Genomic DNA, 14,003 nt, shown 5'->3' on the forward strand with positions numbered 1-14,003 from the left:
TCTATGCAGTGATCAGAGAGAGAGACTTACGTGGTGGTCTTGGCCACGTCCCTCATGCTCATGAGTGGGTCGGCGCTGTCTGGACAGCGGAGGATGCAGGGGGCAAACACGATGGCCAGGGAGTTGGGAGACATGCGGTTATGAGACTCTTCCTTAGACACTCTGGGAGAGGAAATAAACATTACTCATGTTTGAGGGGAAAAATGTGCACTTTCAAATTGTATTCGTCCAGCAACATACACTGAGCATGGTGTATTTTGTCATTAATCCTTTATTCAACCAATCGAGAGCCCCGGCCATGAGTATCGCACCTGACTAGATGGAAGACGAGCCTTTCCAAGGTGTTGAAGCATGCGGTGGGGAGTTGTTCCAACACTTTGTAGATGGCATGTAGCTGTTCTTGCTTTTCAGGATGTTCTGGAGAGGAGAAAAATACCAACATTTTGGATCAAAAACAAATGTAACGCAATGACACTCGACAATATTAGAATATACAAAGGCTGTTGGGGACGTAAATTATATTACAAAATGAAAAGAAGAGTAGCCATCTCTCTCAATCCTGGAGAAGAGCCACGGTCTATAGTGGGGCAGAGTTTTGTCTAAACCTAGTGTTATAACAGGACTTACCTACGGCCCGAAGGAAGTCATTGTAATGAATGAAGGTCATGAGAGGGTCAGGCAGCTCCCTCAGCCACTGTTTGACCAGCCCTGTCACTGTGTGGATGGGGTAGTCCTCCAGGCACACAGCGTGGGGGTCTGCCACACATCAACCATTACACAAGTCATGGAATGGGAACATGAAGAGCCATACTTAAGTCATACATAAGATCTTTAGGCATTATGAAATAAAACAAATACTCTGGTGCTTGTTACATGTTAAGTACATCTTAGGTAGAACCCTTCAAGTGTTACCCTTCAATATCTTTGTAGCCCTCTGAAAGCGCTGCTATACTGTTTATGCTATGGCTGGTCCTTACCAGTCTCCATTAGCTGGTGGAGCTCCTTCATGCGGTTGGCAGAGCCAGACTTGCGGTAGATCCCCTCCGTGTACAGGCCGTTCATCTCCACGTGCTCCAGCATCATCTCCAGCACCATGGGAACAGTGTTCTTGTCGCTGGTCAGGTGACAGACTCGCACCCCAAAGTGCAGGCCTCCAGACTCCTCATCACTCTGCATACAGACGTCAACCGTAAGTGGCAGGTTAGTCACATAGAAGTAACATAGGGACCAATCCTGACTTGACATCAGCCAACCTAAATCATGGTCCAAGAATGAGGCTGAAAAGTTTACCTTTTTGACACAAAACGTGGAGCAGTCTGTGACAATTTTGCAGAGGCACTTCTTGTGGCACACCATCTTGCAATCTGGAGGAAGACAAATATTAACGTAGTATTTGTGTTCACGGTGGGGCTCAGAAATATGTAAAAACTATTCTCAACATTCACATCAATCATTTGGAGTGTCGTATTTGTTACTTGAATATTTGTGTGTGTGTGTGGTACTCACAGCTACACATGCAGGCTTTCTCCATGCCCCAGATATAGGAGCTGCACTGGTCACAGGACTGCATGATGTTAACCTGGTACGTGCTGAACACATGGTCCAAAGGGTTCTCCATCTAAACCATAACCACAGGACCATTGATATAAATCTTTAGAGTAATTTCATTGAATACCTGCCAAAATAATGGAAACACTTAAATTAACAGTTGCTTCCACACAGGTGTGGTTCCTGAGTTAATTAAGCAATTAACATCACATCATGCATAGGGTCATGTATAAAAATGCTGGGCAGGCCATTATTTTGGCTACAATGGCAATGCCCCCATCCACGGGGCCCGAATGGTCACTGAATGGTTTGATGAGCATGAAAACAATGTAAACCATATGCCATGGCCGTCTCAGTCACCAGATCTCAACGCAATTTAACACTTATGGGAGATTCTGAAGCGGTAACTGAGACAGGGTTTTCCCATCAACAAAACACCACATTTTATGTGGAAGAATGGTGTCACATCCCTCCAATATAGTTCCAGACACTTGTAGAATCTATGCCAAGGTGCATTGAAGGTGTTCTGGCTCGTGGTAGCCCAACGCCCTATTGAGACACTATGTTGGTGTTTCCTTTATTTTGGCAGTTACCTGTTTCGTGCCATATTGAGAACAGAGTGGAAAGATTTTAGGGCTGATCCTTTGTACTTACACTCTTGTATTTTTTGCGCCTCTTCTTCCGAGTTTTATCAGGCTGAAATACAGACAAACATCAATACCCAATTTATTTAATCCATATATCAATCAATGCTGTGTTTATCATACAGCGGGGCACTGGTTCTACAAAAGCCTTGAATGGTTTTGATGACTAATGGTTTTGATTTTGTTTTTCTATTTGAGCAAAAGAACACAGCATTAGCCATAGCAAAACGCATAGAATTGCAGGAAATTAGCTTTAAAATGGCAAAATGTTCTCTCCGCTCCATGGCAAAATGTGAAGAATTGCAGGAAATTGCCTACACCGCCAAGATGGTGGCCTTTAAAATGTTCAGCCGCGCTGACGGGCAGACTGCGCCCATTGCCACGCCCCCTATCACACCCACCACCTAAGTCAAGCCTTTTTTTGATGTAGAAAAAACCTTGATAATAGCCCTATGACAAAATAAGCAAGTTCACCTTTGCTGGTTCTGCCTCCTCCTTCTTGATCTCTCCCCGTATGAAGCCGTCCAGGACAGACTGAAAGAGGTTGACCACCAGCTGCACCTCACCCTTCTGCTTGTCTCCGGCCAGGCTGATCACCTTGTTCTGGTAGCCACGCATCAGACCGTTGTAGCCAATGTGGGGTTTCTGTCCACCACGGGAGAGAAAGAGAGTCAGAAATGCATAAAGCATCACCCATTCATAATCCATAGTGTGTGTGTCCACATACTGGGAGAGAGTACATTCCCTTGATGGTCTCTCTGAACTGCATGGTGGCTGTGACGAAGATGTGCTCGGTTGCCGACAACTGCTTCCCCCTGGAGCGGAAGTCATTCACCTACAGACAGAGAGATTAAACACGTGGTCAATTGAAAATATTGCGGAGCATACAATAAGTGTATTTTTACCTCTATGCACCTGGAAACTACACAAGGTGTGTCACGCAGAACAACCCTCGTAACAGTTAGGCTTTAGCTGTATGAAGAAGCAGACAAGCGGTCCGACCTGATTCCCCAGGAACTCATCCAGGTGTCGGAGCTCATTGGCGTTGGTAATCTCCCGGTCCAGTGAAGCGTTCCACTGCTCTGAGACCCGCGTGGCCCGGCTGATCTTGATGGTGGGGTTCCGGCTCACCGCCCGGCCTCCACTAGCCGGGTCTGGGTGGGAGCGGGATGTGTGAGAGAGGCGGTGTTGTGTGGAAGAGAGAGCAGTGTTGTCAATATGTACAAATACCATAATACATTATTTGAAAACAAACAGTGCTTGGAATAAAGATATCCAACTTTGCTGTAGAATCTGACAGCCATCAAAGCTCTAAAACTAGGAAGTTCAACAAACTGTAAAATGTAGATTGTTGGGACCTGGGCGCATTTTATATATAATGAACAAAAATATAAATGCAACATGTAAGAATTTCAACAATTTCAATGAGTTACAGTGCCTTGCAAAAGTATTCATCCCCCTTGGTGTTTTTCCTATTTTGTTGCATTACAAACTGCAATTTAAATGGATTTTTATTTGGATTTCATGTAATGGACATACACAAAATAGTCCAAATTGGTGAAGTGAAAAGAAATTTTTAAAAAATCAAAAAAGGAAAAGTGGTGCGAGCATATGTACTCACCCCCTTTGCTATGAAGCCCCTAAATAAGATCTGGTGCAACCAATTACCTTCAGAAGTCACATAATTAGTTAAACACAGTCCACCTGTGTGCAATCTAAGTGTCATATGATCTGTCACATGATCTCAGCCTTTCAGAACAGGTGTGTATATATATATATATATACACACACACACACACACACACACACACACACATATATATATACACACACACACACATACACCTGTTCTGAAAGGCCCAGAGTCTGCAACATCACTAAGTGGCACCATGAAGACCAAGGAGCTCTCCAAACTGGTCAGGGACAAAGTTGTGGAGAAGTAGTGATCAGGGTTGGGTTATAAAAAAAGTTCTAAAACTTTGAACATCCTACGGAGCACCATTAAATCCATTATTATTAAGCACCACAACAAACCTGCCATGAGAGGGCCGCCCACCAAAACGCACAGACCAGGCAAGAAGGGCATTAATCAGAGAGGCAACAAAGAGATCCCTGCTGCAAAGCTCCACAGCGGAGATTGGAGTATCTGTCCATAGTACCACGAAGCCGTACACTCCACAGAGCTGGGCTTTACAGAAGAGTGGACAGAAAAGGCCATTGGCGAACACATATGGTGTTCGCCAAAAGGGGCATGTGGGAGACTCCCCAAACATATGGAAAAAGGTACTCTGGTCAGATGAGACTAAAATTTTGCTTTTTGGTCATCAAGGAAAACGCTATGTCTGCCGCAAACCCAACACCTCTCATCACCCCGAGAATATCATCCCCACAATGAAGCATGGTGGTGGCAGCATCATGCTGTGGGGATATTTTTCATCGGGGGAACTGGTCAGAATTTAAGGAGGACGCTAAATACAGGGAAATTCTTGAGGGAAACCTGTTTCAGTCTTCCAGAGATTTGAGACTGGGACGGAGGTTCACCTTCCAGTAGGACAATGACCTTAATATGACCTTAATATGGTTAAGCATACTGCTTAAGCAACACTCAAGTGGTTTAAGGGGAAACATATTAATGTCTTGGAATGGCCTAGTCAAAGCCCAGACCTCAATCCAATTGAGAATATGTGGTATGACTTAAAGATTGCTGTACACCAGCGGAACCTATCCAACTTGAAGGAGCATTTTTGCTTTGAAGAATAGCCAAAAATCCCATTGGCTAGATGTGCCAAGCTTATAGAGACATACCCCAAGAGACTTGCAGCTGTAATTGCTGCAAAAGGTGGCTCTACAAAGTATTGACTTTGGGTGGGTGAATAGTTATGCACGCTCAACTTTTGTTTTTTTGTTTTATTTCTTGTTTGTTTCACAAAAAAAAGTATTTTGCATCTTCAAAGTAGTAGGTATGTTGTGTAAATCAAATGATACAAACCCCCCAAAAATCAATTTTAATTCCAGGTTGTAAGGCAACAAAATTGGAAAAATGCCAAGGGGGGTGAATACTTTCGCAAGCCAATGTACAGTTCATATAAGGAAATCAGTCAATAAATTTATTAGGCCCTAATCTATGGATTCCGCATGACTGGGCAGGTGCACAGCCATGGGTGGGGGCCTGGGAGGGCATATGCCCACCTGCTGGGGAGCCAGGCCCAGCCAATCAGAATAAGTTTTTTACCCACAAAAGGGCTTTATTACAGACAGAAATACTCCTCAGTTTCCTCAGCTATCCGGGTGGCTGGTCTCAGACGATTACGCAGGTGTAGAAGCCGGATGTGTAGGTCCTGGGCTGGCGTGGTTATACGTGGTCTCCGGTTGTGAGGCCAGTTGGAAGTACAGCCAAATTCTCTAAAACTATGTTGGAGGCGGGTTATGGTAGATAAAGGAACATTCAGTTCTCTGACAACAGCTCTGGTGGACATTCCTACAGACTTCATGTCAATTGCGCGCTCGCTCAAAACTTGAGACATATGTGGCATTGTGTTGTGTGACAAAACTGCACATTTTAGTGACCTTTTGTCCCCAGCACAAGGTGCACCTGTGTAATGATCATGCTGTTTAATCAGTTTCTTGATATGCCACATCTGTCAGGTGGATGGATTATCTTGGCAAAGGAGAAATGCCCACAAACAAGGAGGTAAAAAAAATTGTCCACAACATTTGAGAAATAATATTTTTGTGAATATGGAACATTTCTGGTATCTTTTATTTCAGCTCATGAAATATATATTGTTTTGTCCATGAAATGAAAGCTTTTAACTTCATTCCAAATTAGTTTTTTTACAGGGTTTTTAATATCACTGTAAATAGAATATCACTTTTTACCCCTCTTAAACGCCAAACTCTCATGCACTGCCATAGCAAGAGGCTAGAGCCAAATTCATGAAAGGTCCAAACTATTTTGTTTTGATAAGAGCTTAATCCTACTTGCCTCATTATTTACCCTGAAAGCAAACACCTGGATTTTCTCTCTGGGACCCATGTTCAGGAAGTGGCTGACCCTGTATCGCCCCTACCTACATCACTGCACTTTCCCAGCACCTTCACATGATTAAGACCACTGCCAATTCCAGACCAGATCAGCACAAATAATGTGAGCCTTATTGTATAACCTATTGCAAAACTTGGACAGAGTTTTTCCTGGTCAGGCCACATATTTGGTGTCCCTCAAGGCTGCGACCAGGTGCCTCTTACCTTCTCCTCGTTCGATCAGGGCCTGGGCCATGGTCAGTTCTACATCGTCAGGGGTCTGAGGCTCCTTATGGGGACGTTTCTTCAGGATCTTCCTCAGGAACCCTGAGGGTCTACAGCACAATCAAACTGTCACCACACTCAGTCAACGCAAATGGACTGGAAGTCTAACATGGGTTATTAACATGTATTATGGTTTTTAATGGGTTTGACTAATTCTTAGCGCAATACTGCACTATAGTAAATAGGCACAGGTGAGTAATGTATCTAATCCTAATAACATGTATGACAATTACAAGAGTACCTGTTGTTCAGACATAGATCACATCTGCCACCATGCATGAGAATTGGATAGAACATGCTTTGTTTTAGTGAACAGATGTGTAAGATGTGAATGTTGAATCTTTATGAAGTGTGAATATCAAGAGGCAGACCTGTGAGGGTTTTTGTATGTAAGACTACAGTACTACATTTTCTCATCGGTACTGTCCAGCACCACATATTTTCAGGGTTTACAACTCTGCTCACTGAGAACCATGGTAACAAGCCAAAGCAAAATCAAAACAAAGCGCAATATTCGATCTTCCAATCCGATAACTTTGTCATGGCACAGCACATTCAAAAAAGTGAATTAATGAAAGAGTAAATGAAGTTAAGGAATTTATCCCATCCAATAACAAACTGTCTCTATAGCTATATATGGGAAAGTCTAGTTTGTGCAGCAAGCCACATGGAGCTGGACAGTTTGATTACACAAGAAAGAGTGTTTTCCCATGGGCCATCTGACTCAGACCTCCTAGGTGGACGAAATCGTCTGCTGAAGTGTTTTCCTCCACGGTTACTATATTAGCCTCTATACATCACCATCACACAAGCATTGGGGTTATCCGGAAGACCTTTAGGACATAAGTATGCGATTTGACATCCAAAACCCAAGGCATCAAACCATAATATTGGCCAAGTAAGGTTCTAATCTACACCACTAATTCCCAAACCATTTTATGCGGTGACCTGCCAAAAGCTCTTATGACTCATCAAATAAACAAAACCAATATTTCTAGGTCCAACACAGTCTCTTTTCACAACCCAAAAGGAATCAGCCATGAATCAAGGCAGGACTATTCTGTTCCCCATCCTGCTGTATAATATCTCCCATTAGTTTCCCTGAAGCAGCGTACTTCTCTGGAGTGGAAGGATGAGTATGGACAGTGTCCTGGTGGCCTGATGTGTCATGGGACCTCCTCTTCATGCTGCCCTTTGACCCATCCTCTGTAAGAGACTGGCGATACAGGGAGAAAAAATAAGAACAATGTGAGGAATCAAACTACACAAATCCCTTCCCATTGAGCAGGTGTTCAAAAGCACAGTTTGAGAAGATAAGGCCTTGTTAGAAACTCAATGGTGATAATTTGTTTCAGTTGTGATAGGAAAGAGATGACATTTCCAGCAATCAAGAATGGCCCCAACCAAATAGCAACCAATAAACTTCCATGAGAACCCCACCTACACAACTTCCAAAAGATTTCCATGAGTAACAAACCTACCCAACTTCCAGAAACACCCAATCTTGGCGACAATTACCTTAAAAGTTCACCACTTCTCATTGACACACAAATTATGGATGACGTTCTCATTTTATTACCTGAAAAATACACCCATGTTTATTCCCATCAGCACATTGACCTTTTTTTGTGGTGGATTTGGGGAAAGCCAAATTATTGAGTCCACAAATAATCTAGGACCACTTGTTATTTAAATAACAAATTAATCATTAAATTGAAAAATGAGAGTTGCCTTAGTAATCCACAGGAAAGTCATTGCCTAATATCACACTTACAGTAAGAGCCTGGCAAAATGGTAGCTACGTTACAAGTACTTTTTTTTTTGCTGCCTTGGACATGACATTTGATAAAAGAAGATTAACTGCTGGGTGAAATAGCCCATTATGACATGCATGGCTTGCCCAAATTCTGCCGAAACAGCTAAATCATGACGGTCGACCAGAAAGGTTTTCATTGTGGAGTTGATCAACCCTGAAGTGTATACACTTCTAAGCCTCTTTATTATGTTCTGTGTTACATCTAAGAAAGTGTATGATGATGGGGTTAAACACTATGGCAGAAAAGGTCAGAAAATGGAGTCCAGAGATAAAGAGCCAAAGGTGTGCGAGGATGCACCAGGTTTGCTTTGGCTTGCAGGGCTCAGTTTCTCTGAGGTGGCAAGCTGTGCTCTGGCTTTGTGATTATACCTTATCCATGGACTTTGAGTGCAAGGGCCTGCTTGGGCCCACAGGGGACAAAGGGAAGCAGGTCCAATAGTCCACTTCTGCACTTTTCTTAAAAGGCGAGCGTCTACGAGCTAGCCGACGTTTGTGTTTGGCGCGTTTACGGTAACGTGATCTGACCTAGCCAGAAAAGCACAACGACACTTTGAGCTTCCATTCAGATGCCTTGCAGGAAGGATGTGATTGGCTAGCTTCAGCCTGTTCAGATCTGATGTGCTGCCTTCATATTTGATTTAAAAAAAACAGTTAATAAGAAAAGGCAAGGCATACAACATGGTGGGTATAATACTAGAGCAACAAGCATGTTACCTCTCTGTTTGACGTAGCACCAGTCGATCCAGGAGACATAGCATCAAAAGATGACGAGTTTCCAACACTCCTGGAAATAAAGTAAGTACGATACAGAGATGAGGGAAATTCATGCTCATAACTGGGGGAATCATCAGTCCTTCCTCATGTTGCAAAAACAATGACATCCTGAAGCAAGTGTAGTGTAGATATCAGAAGGATATGAAATGTCGTACTGTGAATATTTTTTTATCCTGTCCTTGCTGTGGGCCTCAGGAGGACTGGTACTCTCTGGTTGTTGTACATCAATCTTCCTCTCCTTCCATTTCTCTGCCTTCTCCTTCATGGCGTCCTGTTGGCTGTAGCGAATCAGGTTGCCTGGACCCAGGACCTCATGGCCGTTCCTGTTAGCCATTAGCTCAGGGGGGTTCAGGGGTAAGGTGCTGGGGCGTATAGGAGCAGGGGTGGTGGCTTTGGCTTCCTTCTTCCAGGCTACAAAGGTGTACTGGTCCATCTCCTTGCTGTCTGTCCGCTCCGGCCGGCCTTTTGGCTTTCCCTCGGCTCGGCTGGCTGCCTCCTGATCTATGACCTTAGGGGCTGGCTCCTCCTTGGTGGCTGCCGAGGCGACCCGCTTACTCTCTCTCTGGCTGTGCTCCAGGCCCCGCTGGCGCCGAAGCTCCCTCTTCTCCTGGCTCCTGGAGGCTGTGACCTTGTGGAGGGGGGGAGCTCGTAGCTTCTTCTGCCCCGACTGGGGGTCTGTGGAGGGGGAAGCCTCCGCAGCCGCCTGAGCCCCCTTGTGTCTCTCTGGTGAGTGGGGGGCAGCTGCCTCTGTGGTCCCCTCCTCCTCGGGATCCTCGGAGTGGGCTTGCTCCTGTTCCTCCACAGCCTGGCTCTCCTCCTCCAGCTGGGGCCCAGCCTCAGCCTGTGTACTGTTGCCCTTATCAGGCTGGGAGACTGCAGAGGCATTCCCCTTTTCCACCTTCTCAGAAGGTGAACTAGCTGCAGCTTCTCCATCTTCCACTTCCTCCTTCTGCTCCTCCTTGTCCTGGACAGGCACTTTGTCCCAATGTCGGCTCTCATCTAGAGTCCTTTCAGCTGCCACCAGTGCCTCTGGTTCCTCCTCTGTCTCAGGTTCCTCATTGACGCTTTCTGCCTGCCTCAGCCTTTCCTCTTCATTCTCCCTCGTCCTCCTCTCCGCGGCCTCCCACTCTGCCTCTTTCTTTCTCCTGAACGCCTCTTCCTCTGCATCCATTTCCAGTCGGGTTGCCTCCTCTGCCTCTCTCACTAGCCTAGCTGCAGCTTCCTCCCTCCTGGCCTCCTCTTCCTCATCCTCCTTTTTCCTCCTGTCCTCCCGTATTGAATGGCACCTGTAAAGTCCAACATGATTCAGAGGTGGTTCAACATCCATATCACAATGTTAGGCATCTTAGAATTTTCTAAGTATTTATAACAAATAACTGTGGGGATTCTGGCAACACCAGTAACAAAATTCATGAGATGTTGCTAATAATAACTTAGTCACTGTTTACCAGTAGCTCAAGGCATTTCAAATGTTATAAATACTACATTAAGTATTTCAGTGGTGAGGCCTGGTGCTGTACCTCCTCCGTGCTGAGTGTCCTCTGGCCAGAGCCTGTATCTTCTTGATGCTGGTCCGCCTGCGGAGGTACTGTGATCTCTGTCTAGAGCCCCTCCAAACGGCCTGAATCAGCGTGGCTGCCTGACACCGTCTCTCCTTTTGTTGCCTACGCCATGCACGCTGGAAGGGACAAACAGGGGCAAGAACACATTAGCCTATCTGCAGAAATATGATTGTCTCATATAGGAAGGCTATTGGACAATTTATATGTATTTCTTTGCAAGAAATAGACACAGAAAATTATAGTTTTAAGGCATTCCATACAGGGAAAAGTAATATCTTTGAACTGACATCTGTGCCTTTTCTGTACAGACAGTTTTATGGTGGAACACATAAAGGAAGGGATATCACACAGCTTACCTGGATCAAGATGGCCGCCTGTCTCATCTCCAAGTACCACCTCCTCTCCAGGCGCGCCCTGAACCAGCGCTGCAGGAAAATGATCTTCCGCATCACGTCCTTGTGCAGCGTGTCCTGCAGCTGCTGACGCTCTAGTTCCTTCAGGTAAACCTGAGGATCGCAATTTAAGAGATACAAGAGATACATGAGCAGAAAACTGTATATCTTATTATATCTCTTTGGGGAAAATAGGCTACCTGTCCATTTTCCTTATGCTAATCGTTTAGAAAGTAACACCACTATAGCCTATATCTTTAACTTATCATAGGAAAGTGAGGTTTCTGAGTAAAAAGAAGGAGCGCTTGTCTAACCTTGGTTTTGCCTATCTGGTAGGTGGTGTGGTCTAGATTCATCCTCTGGAACAAGGCTGAGATGTCCTCTGGCTTGGAGGGTGTGGCGTTTTTGGGCAGAAGCACTCGGAATTGCTCGATGAATTCCTATTTATGAGAGGTATTTAGTTCGTTGACCAACACAATCACAGATTTTCATGAAATGGACAAACTACTTATTTGAAATTCATAAGACACAAAAAAAATTGGGGTCCACCACATGACTTTAGGTAATTTTTCGTGTCCACAATTTTCTTCATAACACATTCTTGTCCAGTACACGATTTTCTTCATAATGAATTCCAATTTGATGTTAGGGTCTTGGAATTATAGGTTACGGTAATTGGCCACGTCAATGTACACGATCACAGACATAACCATTGGAGGGGGTGGGATTAGCGCATATCAGACAACTTTTTTTATCATGTGATTCGCACACATGGGTTTGGGTTGCTAGACCTTCAGGTTAACCACCCATCCTCCCCGACCAAACTCCCTCCTATCATTTCTGTATAAAGTAACCTCTGTGATTGAAGTGTACTGTATACAAAATCGTGTGGTGGACAATTATGTTTGTACTTTTTTTGTTGTCCGTCATGAATTTCTATTTCACAATAATTTATGATAGTAGGTTGCATTAAGACAGACATTGGCCAATAAATATTTTCCTTCTTATACTGAACAAAAAGAAACACAACATGTAACAATTTCAACGATTTTACTGAGTTACAGTTCATATAAGGAAATCAGTCAATTGAAATAAATTAAGCCCTAATTTATGGATTTCACATGACTGGGAATAGAAATCTGCATCGGTTGGTCACAGACACCTTAAAAAAATATATATATGGGCGTGGATCAGAAAACCAGTCAGTATCTGGTGTGACCATTTATTTGCCTCATGCAGCATGACATTTCTCAGAGTTGATCAGGCTGTTGATTGTGGCCTGTGGAATGTTGTCCCACTCTTCAATGGCTGTGCGAAGACGCTGGATTTTGGTGGGAACTGGAACACTGTCGTACACGTCGATCCAGAACATAGCAAACATGCTTAAGGGGTGACATGTCTGGTGAGTATGCAGGCCATGGAAGAACTGGGACATTTTCAGCTTCCAGTAATTGTGTACAGATCCTTGCGACATGGGGCTGTGCATTATCATGCTGAAACATGAGGTGATGGCAGCAGATGAATGGCATGACAATAGGCCTCTGGATCTTGTCACGGTATATCTGTGCATTCAAATTGCCATCGATCAAATGCCATTGAGTTTGTTTTCCGTAGCTTATGCCTGACCATACCATGCCACCATGAGGCACTCCGTTCACACAACGCCATACACTGTCTGCCATCTGCCCGGTACAGTTGAAACCGAGATTCATCCGTGAAGAGCACACTTCTCCAGCATGCCAATGGCCATTGAAGGTGAGAATTTGCCCACTGAAGTTTCTTACGACACCAAACTGTAGTCAGGTCAAGACCCTGGTGAGTATGACAAGCAAGCAGATTAGCTTCCCTGAGACGGTTTCTGACAGTTTGTGCAGAAATTTTTGGTTGTGCAAACCCACAATTTATCAGCTGTCCGGGTGGCTGGTCTCAGACGATCCTGGAAGTGGAGAAGCCGGATGTGGAGGATCTGGGCTGGCATGGTTACACATGGTCTGCAGTTGTGAGGCCGGTTGGACTTACTGCCAAATTATCTAAACAATGTTGGAGGCGGCTTATGGTAGAGAAATGAACATTCAATTATGTAGCAACAGCTCTGGTTGACATTCCTGCAGTCAGCATGCCAATTGCACGCTCCCTCAAAACTTGGGGCATCTGTGTTATTGTGTTGTGAGACAAACTGCACATTTTTAGAGTGTTTCTTTTATTATCCCCAACACAAGGTGCATCTGTGTAATGATCATGCTGTTTAATCAGCTTCTTGATGCAAGACACCTGTCAGGTGGATGGATTATCTTTGCAAAGGAGAAATGCTCAGATGTAAACAAATATATGCCCAAAATGTGAGAGAAATAAGCTTTTGTGAGTATGGGACCAACACTTTACATGTTACGTTTATACTTTTGTTCAGTATATATGTCAAAGTTACGGTTAGCTATTGGTAAATAATCAACAACAGATATTGCTTCCTTCCCGGTGTCTGCTGGCTATCTGAGTCAGTGAACAGGTACAGTGTACCTGGAAGGTGTACTTGGCTCCATAGCCAGACCTTCGGATGCGAACCGTCTCCAGCATGCCTGTGTAGCGCAGCTGCTGCAGCACCAGGGTCTCATTCAGACACATCTCCTTCTGTACACACACAGACACACAGCACGTCGTTAGAGGAACGAACTCAATCATTTTCATCATCTTGGTTGTAAGTAGTAGCCTAAATGTTCTTTATTTATGCATACCTATGTACGGATAACGTAATGTATAATAACTGATACCAATAATGTATAGATGCTTATGTGTTATAGATGACTCCTAATGGAACTGTACCATGTTTTACTATAACTGCTTTTAGTGTCACAAAACTATGAGTTGTCCACAGCGTGGTTTTTAAAATCTGTATTTCGTATCGTCAACTACCGTATCATTGTGGATGGACACTTATAAAAAAATAAACTCCAACTCTGGTAAA

General features: G+C 44.2%; 1 protein-coding gene across 1 annotated transcript in view; it reads right to left on the minus strand.

Moving 5' to 3' along the window:
* The window catches only part of LOC120054708 (unconventional myosin-IXb-like), a 58,568-nt gene that overhangs the window by 6,207 nt on the left and 38,358 nt on the right, over positions 1 to 14,003 (minus strand). Inside the window, exons 17-34 of the mRNA XM_039002254.1 lie at positions 13,559 to 13,669; positions 11,359 to 11,484; positions 11,009 to 11,158; positions 10,611 to 10,768; positions 9,246 to 10,376; positions 9,031 to 9,100; positions 7,616 to 7,716; positions 6,441 to 6,550; positions 3,195 to 3,346; positions 2,920 to 3,027; positions 2,667 to 2,837; positions 2,203 to 2,244; positions 1,507 to 1,618; positions 1,291 to 1,364; positions 978 to 1,170; positions 628 to 756; positions 312 to 417; positions 31 to 162 (exon numbers count right to left, since the gene is read on the minus strand). Coding sequence (XP_038858182.1) covers positions 31 to 162; positions 312 to 417; positions 628 to 756; positions 978 to 1,170; positions 1,291 to 1,364; positions 1,507 to 1,618; positions 2,203 to 2,244; positions 2,667 to 2,837; positions 2,920 to 3,027; positions 3,195 to 3,346; positions 6,441 to 6,550; positions 7,616 to 7,716; positions 9,031 to 9,100; positions 9,246 to 10,376; positions 10,611 to 10,768; positions 11,009 to 11,158; positions 11,359 to 11,484; positions 13,559 to 13,669 — 3,176 coding nt within the window. The remainder of the gene's footprint in view (positions 1 to 30; positions 163 to 311; positions 418 to 627; positions 757 to 977; positions 1,171 to 1,290; positions 1,365 to 1,506; positions 1,619 to 2,202; positions 2,245 to 2,666; positions 2,838 to 2,919; positions 3,028 to 3,194; positions 3,347 to 6,440; positions 6,551 to 7,615; positions 7,717 to 9,030; positions 9,101 to 9,245; positions 10,377 to 10,610; positions 10,769 to 11,008; positions 11,159 to 11,358; positions 11,485 to 13,558; positions 13,670 to 14,003) is intronic.

The sequence above is a fragment of the Salvelinus namaycush genome, chromosome 10 (assembly GCF_016432855.1).
Source record: "Salvelinus namaycush isolate Seneca chromosome 10, SaNama_1.0, whole genome shotgun sequence".
NCBI classification, from domain to species: Eukaryota; Metazoa; Chordata; class Actinopteri; order Salmoniformes; family Salmonidae; genus Salvelinus; species Salvelinus namaycush.